This window comes from Balaenoptera musculus, chromosome 17, assembly GCF_009873245.2.
Source record: "Balaenoptera musculus isolate JJ_BM4_2016_0621 chromosome 17, mBalMus1.pri.v3, whole genome shotgun sequence".
NCBI lineage: Eukaryota > Metazoa > Chordata > Mammalia > Artiodactyla > Balaenopteridae > Balaenoptera > Balaenoptera musculus.
Window position 1 is genome coordinate 9492462 of NC_045801.1, and position 15446 is coordinate 9507907.

Consider the following 15446-nt stretch of genomic DNA (forward strand, 5'->3'; position numbering starts at 1 on the left):
AGGCTCTTGCCTTGGCTGACAGAATTCACAAGTATCTATGTGGTTTAAAATAACTGAAGATAAGAATGTAGTTCAAAGTGGTGCCTGGACAACATTGCATCCATGCCTTCAGCAGAAGCAAAATAAAGCCTCTTATGGAGTACACACCATTAATGCAAGCCTCAAAGAATTCTCACAAATAAAGTTACAATGAATATGAGCTCAAAATTAAAATTCACAGAACACACAAGGTAAAAAGCCACTATGAATGTCAATTATCAATCAAGTTGTTAAGGACTAGGACAGTTTTATTCATGTATATATTCCCCCAAAATACCTGGTACCTTACTTGCAGAGGGCATTTAATATTTAATCAACTAATTAACTAAATAGCTAATATATAATTAACTATTTAATTAACATTTAATTAGATTAATTAACACATGATCAGGAGGTAAGTCCACTAAGTTCTACATAGAAATGAATATGGCCCACTTCCAAGTTACTCAAGTAATCAAGTATAGTTAATTCGGTAGTTTCTTTCTTTTAGACTAGCTCTCTAGATTTTTAAGGCCTTATAGATTACCTCTCAGTTAACAAGAGGATTAAGATAAAAACTGGAATTCTGATATTAAATCAGCATGTCTCGAAAAAATAAATCTGCCTTTAGTTATATTTGACATAATTTGATTAGTTCTTAGTAGCATTTTCATAAGCCCACAGAGTCTTTAAACGGTAAATCTCAACTTTTTGGTAGTGCCAGCAGTCGGGGGTGGGGTGGAGGGAATCCTTCTGAAAACACTATAATGATTCTCTGACGCTTAATTTTGCGGTTTATAGATTCTTGTAACTAAAGCTCAATTTCGAACCCAAATATCTGCCCTAAATAAAGAATTCTGGATATTACATTTCGACTACTTTATATATGCTATAAAGACATTATTATAGTCAGGAAGGGGAAAGGACAAGGCAAATGATTAACAAAAGAAAGACTAGCAAAAGTGTCCAGAAATTACACAGACTGTTATATAAATCTATCATCTGACAATTGAGTTAGAACTCAGAGGCTTTACAAGGCTTGAGAGATAATGTCTATGTGGAGAAACTCAAAGCTCACAAATGTATTCTGCTTGGAAGGCAGCATATAAGTACCAACAAGATATTTAATATTCCTGCTCTGCTCAGTCACTCGGTATAAGATAAAACTTACTCAGAGAAGAGAATGCGACCTAAGGCAGTCCAGCCATGGCAAAAAGAAAGCCAAGAAACAGAAGCCAGGGAATATGAGGAACTGACCAGAAGTTAATAAAACAAGATACATCATACTTGGACATTCATTTGTTTTAATATTTTACTGGATATATACATTTCAAGGTGTGAATAAAAACTCTAGTGAAATGATGCACATGACTGTATTTCCTATTTAAGGGGGAAAATCCAGTGAAGTGGTTGAACAAGTGCTCAAAAGGATGTTATGTTGTCTGCCTCAATCCTGTACCCTTCCCACATTGCTACACTGGCTCTATTAATAACTCACTCACCCAGGTAAGAGTATTTGTCCTCTGTAAGTAAATTAAAACAGAATGAATATAGCACAGTCACAAGTAACCAGGAAAACACCAACTACTTACGCAAAAACTGGTCTCACAGCATTATTCATATTCCCAAAAGTTGCTCGGCCCAGCAGTTCTCTGAAGCAGTTTTCAGCCAGCACGGCGGGATTCTCCTCTTTGTCTGCTGCTGAAGGAGAAGGAGGAGGGCCTATGCGACTGAAAAATAAAGACAAACGAATGCGAGGACTCTGACACTAGTTCTGACAGTTAAACAGAACAGATTTTTACTTCTCGGAAATATTAGAATGACATTTTCTTTTTATCCCAAAATAACTTTAGAGCTTAATTCTACTTCATGAACTCAACACCTTGAAGCTAATCACATAATCTTTCAAAATTGGAGAGCTAAATTCACTTGTATAACTTGTTTCTAACTAATAGAATATCTTTTCTAAAGGCAAAATACTCAGTAGTTGCTATTTTGTTAACTTCCTACAACTTCGCTACATTTATAGCAAAATCCTAGTAAGAACAAGGTGCCCAAAGATCACCCAGTTTAACTGTAAGTGAGCAAAAATTGAAAGCTAATTAGAACATTTGTATAAGTAGATGTCTTCAATAGACACTATTTGTTCATATTTTAAAACCTTATTTTAGACTAATGTATTCATGTGCAATAATAATTTCAAAAAAGCATGTATCTGTAGCATTGGGATAAAACCATGAGAAAACACAACTTCTTAAAATTTGGCAACCAATGGTATCAGCATTCCTGTATCCTATTTATGCTAATCCTGTACCTCAAGAGCCATAATTATGGGGAGTCAATTCTCAACTAGCCAGGTACCTTTAGAAGAATAAATATTTTAGACAGAAAAACTAACCTCAGCTACATTGCCAAGAACAGGAAAAATACAGAAGGTGTTAAAATATACCGTTTCACATTTTAGGTTTCCAAAGCTGGAGACAATCACATCTAAGGAATCTAGCATAAATACTTGCTGTAATTGCCATAAATTTTGATAAACATATAAGCGCTTGCAGAGTTACCAGTTTCACCTTTTCACTTCTAGACCACTTTTATTTTGATATTGCACACACAATCATCAAAATTACAAATTAAGTTAAAATTTTAGCACTACAGAATTAAATATCTTTTAAATTTGATTTGGATTTCCCTCTTTAAACTGCAATAATCAGGGAGATCAGCATAATAAGCCAAACTGGAGAATACTGGTTCTAAAACTTGGTTGCATAGTACCTCTGTGTAAGGCAACAGAAATTTGGGAGGAAAGCATGCTTATGGCATTTGGAAAAAGAGAATAAAGTACAGAATTCTAAGTTCAACAGGTTATTGGGGTGGGTGGGGGGGGGGAGAAATCAGCATACACTCCAAAACAATATTCCATGCCAAAATATCTTAGAAGAATAAATAAGACATAAATAGTCTAGTATTTCTGTTGAAAAATGTATATACAGTAAATAGTAGCTGCTATTATTATTATTACTTTGATTAGTACTAACTGCCTATGAAAAAGCATGCTGGATCTCTAAAGAATAACAGAAGTTCAGTTCATAATCTCTATTTCTTACACTTACAGCTTTAAGTAGTATTAATTCAAATAGCAATGTGGATGCCCAATAATAAGCAGAAAGTAAAGTGAAAATTTATTCTGAAAGAAATAAAAGCTTAAGTGTCTGAGTCAGAATCTGTCTGCTCAGTCTAATTTGACGACTGAAGCTGACATCTTTTCAGAAAGGATACATATTTAAACTTGCTCAAGTTGATGAGACTACTATATACATAATACTAAAGACAAACGTTCTTACCCTAGCAAGTGAGCACACATACACATGTATTAAAGTAACACAGCCCCAGCCCTAACATCTTTATTCAATACCTGTCAACCTCTTCTATCTTTTGCATGTTAAACAGCAAGGATGGAACAATTTTATCCATATGCTGGGGTTCCCAAATGGTAGCCCGAAGTTCATCATTAACTGTTTTGCGAACCACACCTTGAATACCTCTGATTCCAGCAATTCGGATTCTATAAAAGAGAAAAAAAAACTGAGTCATGAAAAAAAGCTATTTAAACAAGACTGCTTACTTAGCTAAGAGAATGGATGTCAAATAAATAGTTATCTCAAGACAATAAAAATAACATACAATAAGTCTAAGAAATAAAAATCTCAAAAATCTAAGATGGACAGAGATATGGCAGTTTCAAAAGAGGCTTACTTTTTTTTTTTAATAAATAAATTTATTTATTTTTGGCTGCGTTGGGTCTTCGTTGCTACATGTGGGCTTTCTCTAGTTGTGGCGAGTGGGGGCTACTCTTTGTTGCAGTGCGAGGGCTTCCATTGCGGTGGCTTCTCTTGTTGTGGAGCACATGCCCTAGATGCGTGGGCTTCAGTAGTTGTGGCGCACGGGCTTAGCTGCTCCGCAGCATGTGGGATCTTCCCGGACCAGGGCTCAAACCCGTGTCCCCTGCATTGGCAGGCGGATTCTTAACCACTGTGCCACCAGGGAAGCCCGAGGCCTACTTTTAATACCATCTTTTTACAATCAGCATTTAAAGTTTAAAAAGACTGTAAAATATAGACATATTTAGTCTGTATCAGTTTTCAATAAAAAATAATTTAATCAAAGGAATTAGGTTCTCCTACATTCTCTGACATAAATTGTACCAATGTTTTCTTAGGTCACTCTCCCAAGGCAATAGAAACAAAACCAAAAATAAATAAATGGGACCTAATCAAACTTATAAGCTTTTGCACAGCAAAGGAAACCATAAACAAAACAAAAAGACAACCTACGGACTGGGAGAAAATATCTGCAAATGATGCAACTAACAAGGGCTTCATTTCCAAAATATTCGAACAGCTCATACAACTCAATAATGAAAAAACAACCCAATCAAAAAATGGGCAGAAGACCTAAATAGACATTTCTCCAAAGAAGACATACAGACGGCCAATAGGCACATGAAAAGATGCTCATCATTGCTAATTATTAGAGAGATGCAAATCAAAACTACAATGAGGAACCACCTCACACCGGTCAGAATGGCCATCATTAAAAAGTCTACAAATAACAAATGGTGGAGAGGGACGGGAGAAAAGAGAACCCTCCTACACTGTTGGTGGGAATGTAAATTGGTGCAGCCACTATGGAAAACAGTTTAGAAGCTCCTCAAAAAACTAAAAATAGAGCTGCCATATAATCCAGCAATCCCACTTCTGGGCATGTGTCTGGAGAAGACTATAATTTGAAAAGATATATGCACCCTAATGTTCAATGCAGCACTATTTACAATAGCCAAGACATGGAAACAGCCTAAATGTCCATTGACAGACGAATGGATAAAGAAGATGTGGTATATACATACCATGGAATACTACTCAGCCATAAAAAAGAATGAAATAATAGCATTTGCAGCAACATGGACGGACCTAGAGATTATCATACTAAGTGAACTAAGTCAGAAAGAGAAAGACAAATACCATATGATATCACTTACATGTGGAATCTAAAACACAACACAAATGAACTTATCTACGAAACAGAAACAGACTCACAGATACAGAGAACAGACTTGTGTTTGCCAAGCGGGGTAGGGAGGGATGGATTGGGAGTTTGGGATTAACAGATGCAAACTATTATATATAGAATGGATAAACAATGTGCTACTGTACCGCACAGGGAACTATATTCAATATCCTGTGATAAACCATGATGGAAAGGAATATGAAAAAGAATGTATGTATATGTATAACTGAATCACTTGGCTGCACAGTAGAAATTAACACAACATTGTAAATCAACTATACTGCAGTAAAATTTTTTAAAAAATGAAAAAAAAAGAATTAGGTTTTCCTAAGAGGATGATGATAATTCAAACCAACGTGGACCAGATTCTCTCCCATTTCTTGCCTAGAAGTCTCAGCAGCTGAGTGAGAACAGAATATATTTCACTGTTCCTGAACACCCTTAATGCGTCCGCAGACTTTTCATTCACTGTTTCTCCCTGAGAACCTCTCACCTCCCTTAGTCCACCTAGATGGAAGATGAGGCTGGTTCCTTAAAAGGTATGACAAAGGAGAACCATCAAAATGGAGTGCCGATAACCTGAGCCGTATACATATACACATATACATCCGTGTGTCCCATTGTGTATACATTACTGTGTGCATATGGGACTTAAAATTTATCCATACTGTGAGAGAATGCTGCCCTATCCTCCCTTCCCAATTCACAGCCCTCAACTTCTTCAAGCTCTTCCTCATTCTTCTTTAAAAATAAAATCTATTCAGTTCAAGGATGAGAAAACAGTATATAAAATCTGGGGAAGAACAATCTCACGAGCAGAGCTAACACGGTAGCCCCTCTGCCCCGAAACACCTTCATTCTGGCCAAATTTGATTGTTATTTACCCTCCTTTTTTGTTACTGCCTGAAATAGTCACCATTAGAAGTTTACTCAGCTTACCCAGCACTTTTTCCAAAAGCTGCGAATAGGGTTAGAGAATGGAAGCTGTGGGGAAGGGGGTGATACTGCTTAGAAACCCATCGGGAAGTAATGCAGGCATTCAGTAGTAGCAGGTGGAGCATGGGATACGGCGGTAACCTGACACTAAACAGGTGAGAAAGTGAACTAGGAGACAAATTTTGCCTCTTACAAAGCTGTGTCTTATTCATGCTGCTTTCTACAGCAAAAAGAAAGTCTTGAAAATCTCTTCTGCAGCTATCACAAGTGGGCAAGCCTAACATTACTACAAAGGTAGTATTTGCAAGTCAAATATTTTAAGAAAATCTTAACAATTATCAGCCCCATTTCCTACTGGCCATGCCCCCTAAGTTTTATTTGACAGTGTATTGCTAAAGATAGAGGGATTTATAATAATTATCTAAGTTAGACCCTAAGAAGGAATATAAATAGTCCTGAAGAAAACCCGAAGAGGGCTTTTACTAAAAACGAAGCAGAAAAAAATCAAGCCCTCTAACTATCTTAAAGCATTTTAGTTTACTAATTTGTTTCACAGTGATTCAAATGAAGTGTTATTTTGGAATATCAAATATTATATAATAAAGAATTAAGACAAAGTACCACCTTTCATTTGTGTACAGAAAATTTCAAGTTTCTTTTTTGTAAATTGAAAAATGTTACGAAAATACATGTTCAAAAGACAAGATTTTTCACTAGGGGGCGCTAAAACCTAAAAATCAGATACTATGTAAAATTTTTGAATTTTTAAAATGCATCCTTTCATAGGTACTATAATATCATAAACACTTTTCACTTACATTGGTTTATATGTGAAATTCACCACCTCAACCAAAAATTGGGAAATGCCTATGTGAACAAACTAAACAAAGAAACAGGTTTAGAAACCCCTATCTTCTGGATTATTTTCTGTATTTTAAAAGAAAACGAAATTGTTACAACTTTGAAAAAAACCTGCCGTTTTATTTAGCTAATTTTTATACCTTTTTGCCCCACTAACAAGTTAATACCAGCTTCTGAGAACAGGGAACAGTTTTATAAAACATTTTTTGAATATCCTTTAGGGAGAAAAAGAGACTTTAGCAGTGATTGGGAGAAACAGGAAATTTATTATTATAAGATAGTTATAGTTATCCCTATTCTTCTATAAGGCTTTACACTCGTAATAAGGGAATAACATCAGGATCCTAAACGGCCTATAGTATACCAAGGAAAAATTATACTAACAGCATCTCAGACAGAAATAAATCTTATATCTGAAAACTATTAAATTACCCCTCAGCTTTCTTTCTCCAAGTTAAGTAACTTTTACACTTGTTTTTGTTTGTGTAAAGCAACACTGTAGCTTGCATACTTAAAGCTAACTAGTTACATTTCTGTATATTCCTTTATTTTAAAAGAAAAGTAAAAATCACAAAACATGCTAAATCTTGACAATCGACTGCCCATGACAACACTCTGAATTTGGGTTAGTTTCTTTCTTTTTAGGTGTATTATGGTAAAGCTCAAACTACATTTACCAGGGTCATTTTGAATTTAATTTTTAACTTTCATATACATGTCAATCTATCGATAGTGTTTGCAGATAAGTATTTGACTCTAGATTACTACCAGGACGTATCTAGAAGAAATGTTTAAAAATGCCCAAATCAGTTGTCATGACAACCTCAGTCAGACAATGATCCCGTAACATACAGTCATTCATTCATTCAATTTATGTATGTATTCATTCAAAAAGTGCTTACTGAGAGCCAGCAACGTGCTCAGCAATATTCAAAGTACTAGTGATACAGCAGTCCTCAAAACAAAACCCTTGCCCTCCTGGAGTTCATCTTCCATAGAGGAGAGAAAACAGACAACAAGATATGAGAAGACAAAGCTTAACTGGGAGTGGGATGGAAGGGTTGATATTAATAAATAAAAGGTGGCTGAGGGAGGATTCTCACGATAAGATGACATTTGAGCAGAAATCTGAACAAAGTGAGGTAAGGCCGAGAGACCACTGTGCAGTCCAAAGGCCCTGGGGAGAAGTGTGCCTCATGTATTCAAGCAAGCGAGGAGACTCATGTACTAGAGCAGAGTGAAATGAAGAAATGACAGGATCCAACACTGGGGTATGGTGAGCATTAAAGGGCATTCTGGGTTACAGTAAAGACTTTGCATTTTATTCTGACTGAGTTAGGAAACCACTCTCAATTTTGCTGCTTTAGTCAGTTCTTCTAACAGCAATGAAAAGTTGTACTTCAGGAATAAAGCATATGTTTTCCCATCTCCTTTGGTGCTCATTATGTAATATATAAACACAATACTCATCAATAAATAACTCCAAGACTGTAAACCATAAAACAATACATACTCTGTTCGTGTTTCTGGATCACTGTCACAGGAGTGACACATGGCACTGAAGCGAGATACAAAAAAATCATAACGTCTATGATAGGACGGTGTGTCTTCTTCAATATTTGCAAACTTGACAAACTAAAAAAATAACAGTAAGATGTATTATCACCTTTTTGAAAGTGTGGAACAAACACATTTACTTTCATTCATTATTTGTTACATACATCGACAAGAAATATCCAAGTAAAAAGCAAACGAAATATGAAATATCATAAATGCCACATATATACGAAAGGAAGTTTTTGATAATGAACTTCACAAAATCAAGAATATAGCATTATAAACATCGAATATAACTTTGTGATGCAGTCTCTTTTGAGTGAGCCCACTCTCTCAAGAGCTCTAAAGCCCTTCTGCATTTCCTGGATGCTGACAGTGTTTCCATGACAACCTCAGTGAGGCCCAAACCTTCAGGGAATTTTATTTCTTAAATCTCGGGTAGGAAATCTTGACAGTTGTTACATAACGCATGAATGAGTAATATTTATACAGATGAGATGGGACAAGAAAAAAGGGCCCTAAACTGAAGAAAACCAACTCAATAGAGAAGAAAAAATACTGAGATGGTAAAATTTATTCTACCTCTTTTCTAAAGATTACAAAAAGAGAGATATCCATATGTTTAGGAAATTTTAAATATCCTACATGAGTCACAGACCTAGCCATATGATTCCTTAGTATGTAATCTTTTTTTCTTATTTGCTTTCTCATTTATTTGGTAATTTATTACTTCTAAAATAGCCTAAAGCTGTCCTGGAAACAAAACTAAAGTAAGCATAGAATAAATTTGAAAAAATAAAATTATGATACTAAAAGTATTTTCAATTAATTTAGCCAGAGCCAAGTCATCTGTTTTAAATGATAATTTCATATGATTCATATTATCTAGAAAAAGACCACAAATACCACACCTGGTAGAGATGAAACTGACATTCATTACCTATTCTGTACCATATTCTGTACTAGGTGTTTTCACATGAGTTCTTATTTAATCATTCCTACAATCCTGTAAAGCATGTGTCATTATCCCCATTTTACAGACAGGAACACTGAAATTCAGAGGTTAAATCGCTTGCCCATAATGACACTGTGAGTAAATGGTGAAACTGGCATTACAGTTCAGGGGTTTGATTCCAATTTTCAAGATTCCCATACTACACACTGACCATATGAAGAGTTTCAGAAAATATTAAGCCAAATATTTGTATTTTTCATAAAAAGAAACTTTGAATGACACCAGGAAATGCTCAAAAATGTAAATGATAAAAACACATACAACTGTATATACAATATGTTCCCCATTTTCTAAAATATATTTTAAAAAGAAATTAAAATATTAAAGGACTACTTCTGGATACTGAAATTACAGGTATCTTTAACTTGTTTACTCTTTCATATTTTCTTACATTTTCCAAATTTGCTACCAAAAATCACATATTAAATTAGAAAAAAATTAATCAGAAATTTTAAAATTTGGCCATTAAAATGTTAAATGTTCTAGAAAATTTTTAGGCAACACTTTATTCTCTTTTCACTTGTTGAAAGTCACAAATACTCAAGTACAATCTGAGTGATCATTTACAGAAGCCTCTCCTATTGCCCTTTGGCATAAAGAACAGGATAAAACATGTGCGGCTATGTTCCAGGGCAATGCAAAGAATATTATCTTCCTTCCCAATTTTATGGAAAAGCTCTTCTAATTCCTGTAACTCTGGGAGCTCTCTAACAAATTCTAAACCTATACACCCTGTGCTAAGATAAATCAATAAAAAGAAAGGTATTATCATTATAGACTTCTTATCATACGTAGGAGTGGAAAAAAATGAGACAGTATGGTGCAGAGATTAGGAATGGATTCTGTTAGATGGCTCTGGATTTGGATCCTGGATTTACTAACAAAATATGTGACCTGTGAAATGGAATATTTAACTTACAGGGTTGTTGAGAAGTTCAAATGAGAACCATGAACAAAAGTTAGCACAAGGCCTTGCTACTTTCTCCCCCTCTCAGCTCGATGCTCTGTGATGACCCAGATAGGTGCAGGAGTGGGAGGGAGGTCCAAAAGGGAGGGGATATATGTATACACATAGCTGATTCACTTCGTTGTACAGCAGAAACTAACACAACATTGTAGAGCAATTATGCTCCAATAAAAAAAAATTTAAGTGAAGAGCTAGATATGTTTTGAAAGGTACAACAAAAGGCAGCAGCAGTGTGATCTGAGATGTAGTTTCTCACAGTAAGCGCTATTACATTTTCCACCCAATAAGCTCTGTGGTGGGGACTGTCCTGGGCATTACGTATAGCATGTTCAGCAGCGCGCCCAGCGTCCTAGATAGCACTAGCACTCCCCCGACCCCAGGTGTGAAAAATCAAAAACATCTCCAGACACTGACAAACGTCCAGTGAGGGTTAGTGAGGCGGGAGAACTGTCCCTGGTTGAGAATCACTGCTTTAGTGTAGTGAATGGTTTAAATGACTGGGCCCTATGGACAACTGTCAAAAATAGTTAAAGAAAAGGTTAAGATTAGCAACAGGCTTCAGAAAAGTGAGATGGATCAATTGAATACAAGAGGAAGAAAAAAAGGAAAGTAACCTCTGCTTTTCCTAGATTTTAATCCACAAAAATGACAGTGTATTTATATAACACAAGTTTTGGAGTAGGAAAGGCCTAGCACTGAATCCCTGTTATGTAACACTATTATTTCACTATTTATTTCACATAAATAAATATATGTATTATATTTCACTATGTCTTTGGACATGTTATTTAGCTTCAATTCCTCATCTGTAAAATGGGAATAATACTTCTAAGCTTGAAGGGTTTTTGTGAGAATTAAATGACATAATGTATATGAAGTATCTAGCGTATGCTATATTGTTTCTTTTAAAAAACATGAACCAATGTTGCAGAGTGTTAACATTGATTACTATTATGTATTATTATTTATAACAATAATTATTATGTATTATCGTTTATTGATATATTAACTACTTAACATTTTTCTTGCCTGAATCTGTGTTTATGCGGGTATGCTATATTATTCTCTATACTTTTCTATATTTGAAATAGTTCACAATTTTAAAAAAGGGTGAAAATAAAAAGTACCTAGCACAATTTCTAAAACAAAGGAGAACCTGAATAAATCATATACTGTTACACTGAGTCAGCATCAGCACAAAGTGGCAAATGTCAACAAATTAAAATAAAATGTACAAACACCACTAATAAATACAGAAGCACTAAATCAGTACCAGTCATGTTTGACAGTATTTTTTTAATATTCAATTTTCAATGTTAGACAACTTAGCACCACTAAGAAATTAAAATCAGACTTTCAGGGAATACTATATAAATAATGTTGGTCAAGATAATATAGCATTTCATTTAATACAATTCATTCAAATCAAAGTAGGTAACTGGAGAATTTTGTCTTTTTCCCAAATGAGTCATTAAAGGAATTCTAATGGCATTGCTGGCTTGAAGTAAAGAAACATCTGGAGATATACACTGAAACTCCTTCCCCCACAGCCATTAAAACATTTCCCCTAATATATAGGCTGGATAAACAACAAGGTCCTACTGTATAGCACAGGGAACTATATTCGATATCCTGTGATAAACCGTAATGGAAAAGAAGATGAAAAAGAACATATATATATCTCTATAACTCAGTCCTTTGCTGTACAGCAGAAATTAACACAACACTGTAAATCAACTATACTTCAGTAAAATTAAAAGAAAAACTTCCCCTAAACGTTCCCCACCTAAGTGTAAAGGAAACAGGAGACGCGTAAGCAGCTCTGCTGCCAGAAATGGAGCCTGTCACACCGCCTAACTGCACTTGGAAATAGCCAATATTTTCCCTCTGAAACAAATGGACAAAATCATATTAAGGGCTTTTAAATGAGGATTTTATTTACATACTCTTGCTTCAAAAAAAGAAGAACATTATATTACTACCAACAATAACTAACAGTGCCAAACACTGCTCTAAGAACTTTATTTATATTAACTCATATCACACAACAAGAGTACCAAGATCGGTACTATTATTACCCTCATTTCACAGATGAAAAACTAAGGCAAGGAGAGGTTAAGTAACTTGCCCAAGATACACAGCTAGAAAGTGGCATAGGCATAATTCAAAGAAAGGCAGTCGAACCCTAGAATCCATGCTGTCAGTCACCCCCTACACTTCCTAACCATGAAATAGTTATCTATAAACAGTAGCAGGTAGTACATGACTCTGTTATTTGTTGATAAAAATCTGGATGGGAACATATAGATTGGTTGAATGCCTGAAAGCTTCCTCAGAGATGAAGTTGGAACTGAAAGACTGAAGGTTATACAATGAACCTAACGACAAGAGGAGAAAGGTTATCACTGTATTTTATTTTCTTTATTAGATATGCCTTCCCCAACCCCACACATGTTTAACAAAGTATGGTTCCGGATAAAAGAAAATGAATGTTGTTAGCAGAGATAGTTCAGAAGTAGTGTAAGAAGGCCTGGGGGAAAAAGAAAAACCTTCTATTTATGGCCAACTGAGTTTCTGTTGTTCCTTATGATTGGTTAACACCCCAGATTTCACAAGCAGCAACAATAAAAGCTAGAGACAAAATGTTCTAATCATCTACCACTGTACTGGTTGTCCAAATGCCCTGACCAGAGCATCTGCTTCTACCAGATAGACACTCTAAGAAGAGTTAATCCAAGTTATGCTAATTAAACTTAAAATTAGAGAATAGTTTTACTCACAGAATTTGTTCCAAGAACTTGAAGCTTTGGTTCCCCTGATTCCAGCAGCTTTGCTACCATATGAAGAAAGCTTTCTACAAATGGCTTGATGCTTTGAGAATGGCAGGCCATAAGAAGTTGGTCCAATGCCTCCATAGCAATTAAAACATACCTAAATATAAGAGAAAAATAATGTCAACACATCTCTAGCTCTCTTAATTCTCCTAATCACTTTCATAGGGATAATTAAAGTAAGTTTATTTAAATGCACAGAACACAGAAAGGCAAATTTAGCAGCTTCTAAGTGAGATCCTAATCTTCACACAACACAAATGATCTTGAGATTATAAAATATTCCTCATATGGAAGTATATAGAAACTATACTGTACTACCCCATTTTCTCCTGCTCACCAAAAACTCTTCCAGAGCTTCTTTAACATTACCTTCATGTGAATTTTTTTGTAAACACAGATATTCTCCATTTTCCAGGCTTTTAACCACATTTCTTTGCATCCAACCCAAAAGTTATTATAAGAAATGTGCCTAAATTTCTAACATAATCTATTTGTATTTGTAAATATGAGTACATAAAACAGTATCAGCAATATTATAAGGAAAGGTATCATACATTTTACCATATAATTCATCAGATTTTAAAGCCTGTACTAAAAATTAAAATTCAGACTTTAGATAACTTTGCTTGAACAGTCAACTATAAAAACTACTTGTATCAAGACTCACATTTGTATCAAATGCTCTAAATGGTAACAATGCAGAAGCAGAGAAAGCCAGTATAGCACTTGGAGAAAGGAATACTCTAAGAAACTAGTATCATAAAATGACAATATGGAAAAGTATTTATAAACCAAACTGCAAAGTTACTGCTGTTCAAGCACAGAGAATGGATTAAGATGGTAGACCTTTATTTATAGGTAGATGTACAGCTAGCACAGGTCAAATCAGCATGCGCACATATTCTGAACCTTAAGCCTAACACAGCTCTGCTTTATTGCTCCTCTGATAGGTAAACTGGAGCTGTGATAAAAATCAGTTCGTTAACAGAATTTCTGATAGTTTTCAATTTTGAGACTGATTTTTAAATTACAGTACTGCGCTGACAGACTAAGGGAATCAATTTCTACTATTTCCATTAGGGAAGTCTTAAAAATTAATGGATACTTAAACAACTCTGTTAAGTAACATGAGTTTATTCTTAAACCTGACCACTAGGAAAGTAATAAAAGCTACAGCATCTATTTGATATTACACATTTCCTTATATGATATTACAATGTTTTATTCTCCATATGTTATCTTTCCCTGACTAGATGGCAAAATAATTTATAGGATGATTTAGCCTAGGAAGAATTTTCCAAAGATACTATATTAGCAGCAATTAGTTTCCTTACCCAGACCGATGTCTGACAACATCCCTGCTCAACCTTTCTGCCAGGTAAGAACCAATTCGATCCAGTTTCTCTGGAGCAGATACAGCATAAAATGTCAATTTCTCCATATCAGCTTTAACAAGGCCATCCTAAAAATAAAAAAAAAACAAGTGAAATAGGTTATATTTATATCTATATTTTCACGCTTATTTTTTGTATTTCTAAGTGTTGCCTGCGTCACATTTCCCCTTTTTGGATCGGTAATTAATCCATATTTATGCTGAATCTTCCTGGATATAGCCTCTTAAGAGCTAATCACCATTCTGGATATGCAGAATTTTCAAAAAGTTAAATAAATGCCCCATTTAGGAAAAGCATTTAAATATGCTTTCACAAGCAATGGATTATTCTAACACCTTCCTTTACAGAAAAATAGCTCCATTAACTGCATATAGTGCGTAAGGAATAGAATATATTTTAGTAATTATAAGAAAAGGTTTGGTTATTTGTTCCCCTCATTCGAGCACTCTCTGAAGGCAGGACTATGACACGTAGACCTCTGCACTCTGGGAACCTACTGTTGGACGCATTTTGGATATACCACAAGATTTGCTCGTTTAATAAATTAAAAATAAGAAATGTAGTCAATTGGGTTTATGGTTGCCATATGTATGCAAGGTTCATGTAAATCTTTTCTTTTCCTTAAACCTTATTTTACAGATTGCTATTTAAGTAAACCTTATCTAAATACTTGGCAAAAATAAAGATTCTTTCTGTAACCATTCTCTAATTTACCTGCCACCACTCCCAAGATCAAAAGTGTTCAAAGCTCCCTCACTGCCTGTAAGTTAAAGGGGGTAAAGTAGATGCCTTGTCTG

General features: G+C 34.9%; 1 protein-coding gene across 2 annotated transcripts in view; it reads right to left on the reverse strand.

Moving 5' to 3' along the window:
- Positions 1-15446, reverse strand: part of EFR3A (EFR3 homolog A) — a 95434-nt gene that overhangs the window by 43997 nt on the left and 35991 nt on the right. For both annotated transcript variants that reach the window (XM_036830033.1, XM_036830034.1), the window contains exons 3-7: positions 14590-14717; positions 13202-13352; positions 8396-8517; positions 3434-3583; positions 1611-1748 (exon numbers count right to left, since the gene is read on the reverse strand). In XM_036830033.1, coding sequence (XP_036685928.1) covers positions 1611-1748; positions 3434-3583; positions 8396-8517; positions 13202-13352; positions 14590-14717 — 689 coding nt within the window. The remainder of the gene's footprint in view (positions 1-1610; positions 1749-3433; positions 3584-8395; positions 8518-13201; positions 13353-14589; positions 14718-15446) is intronic.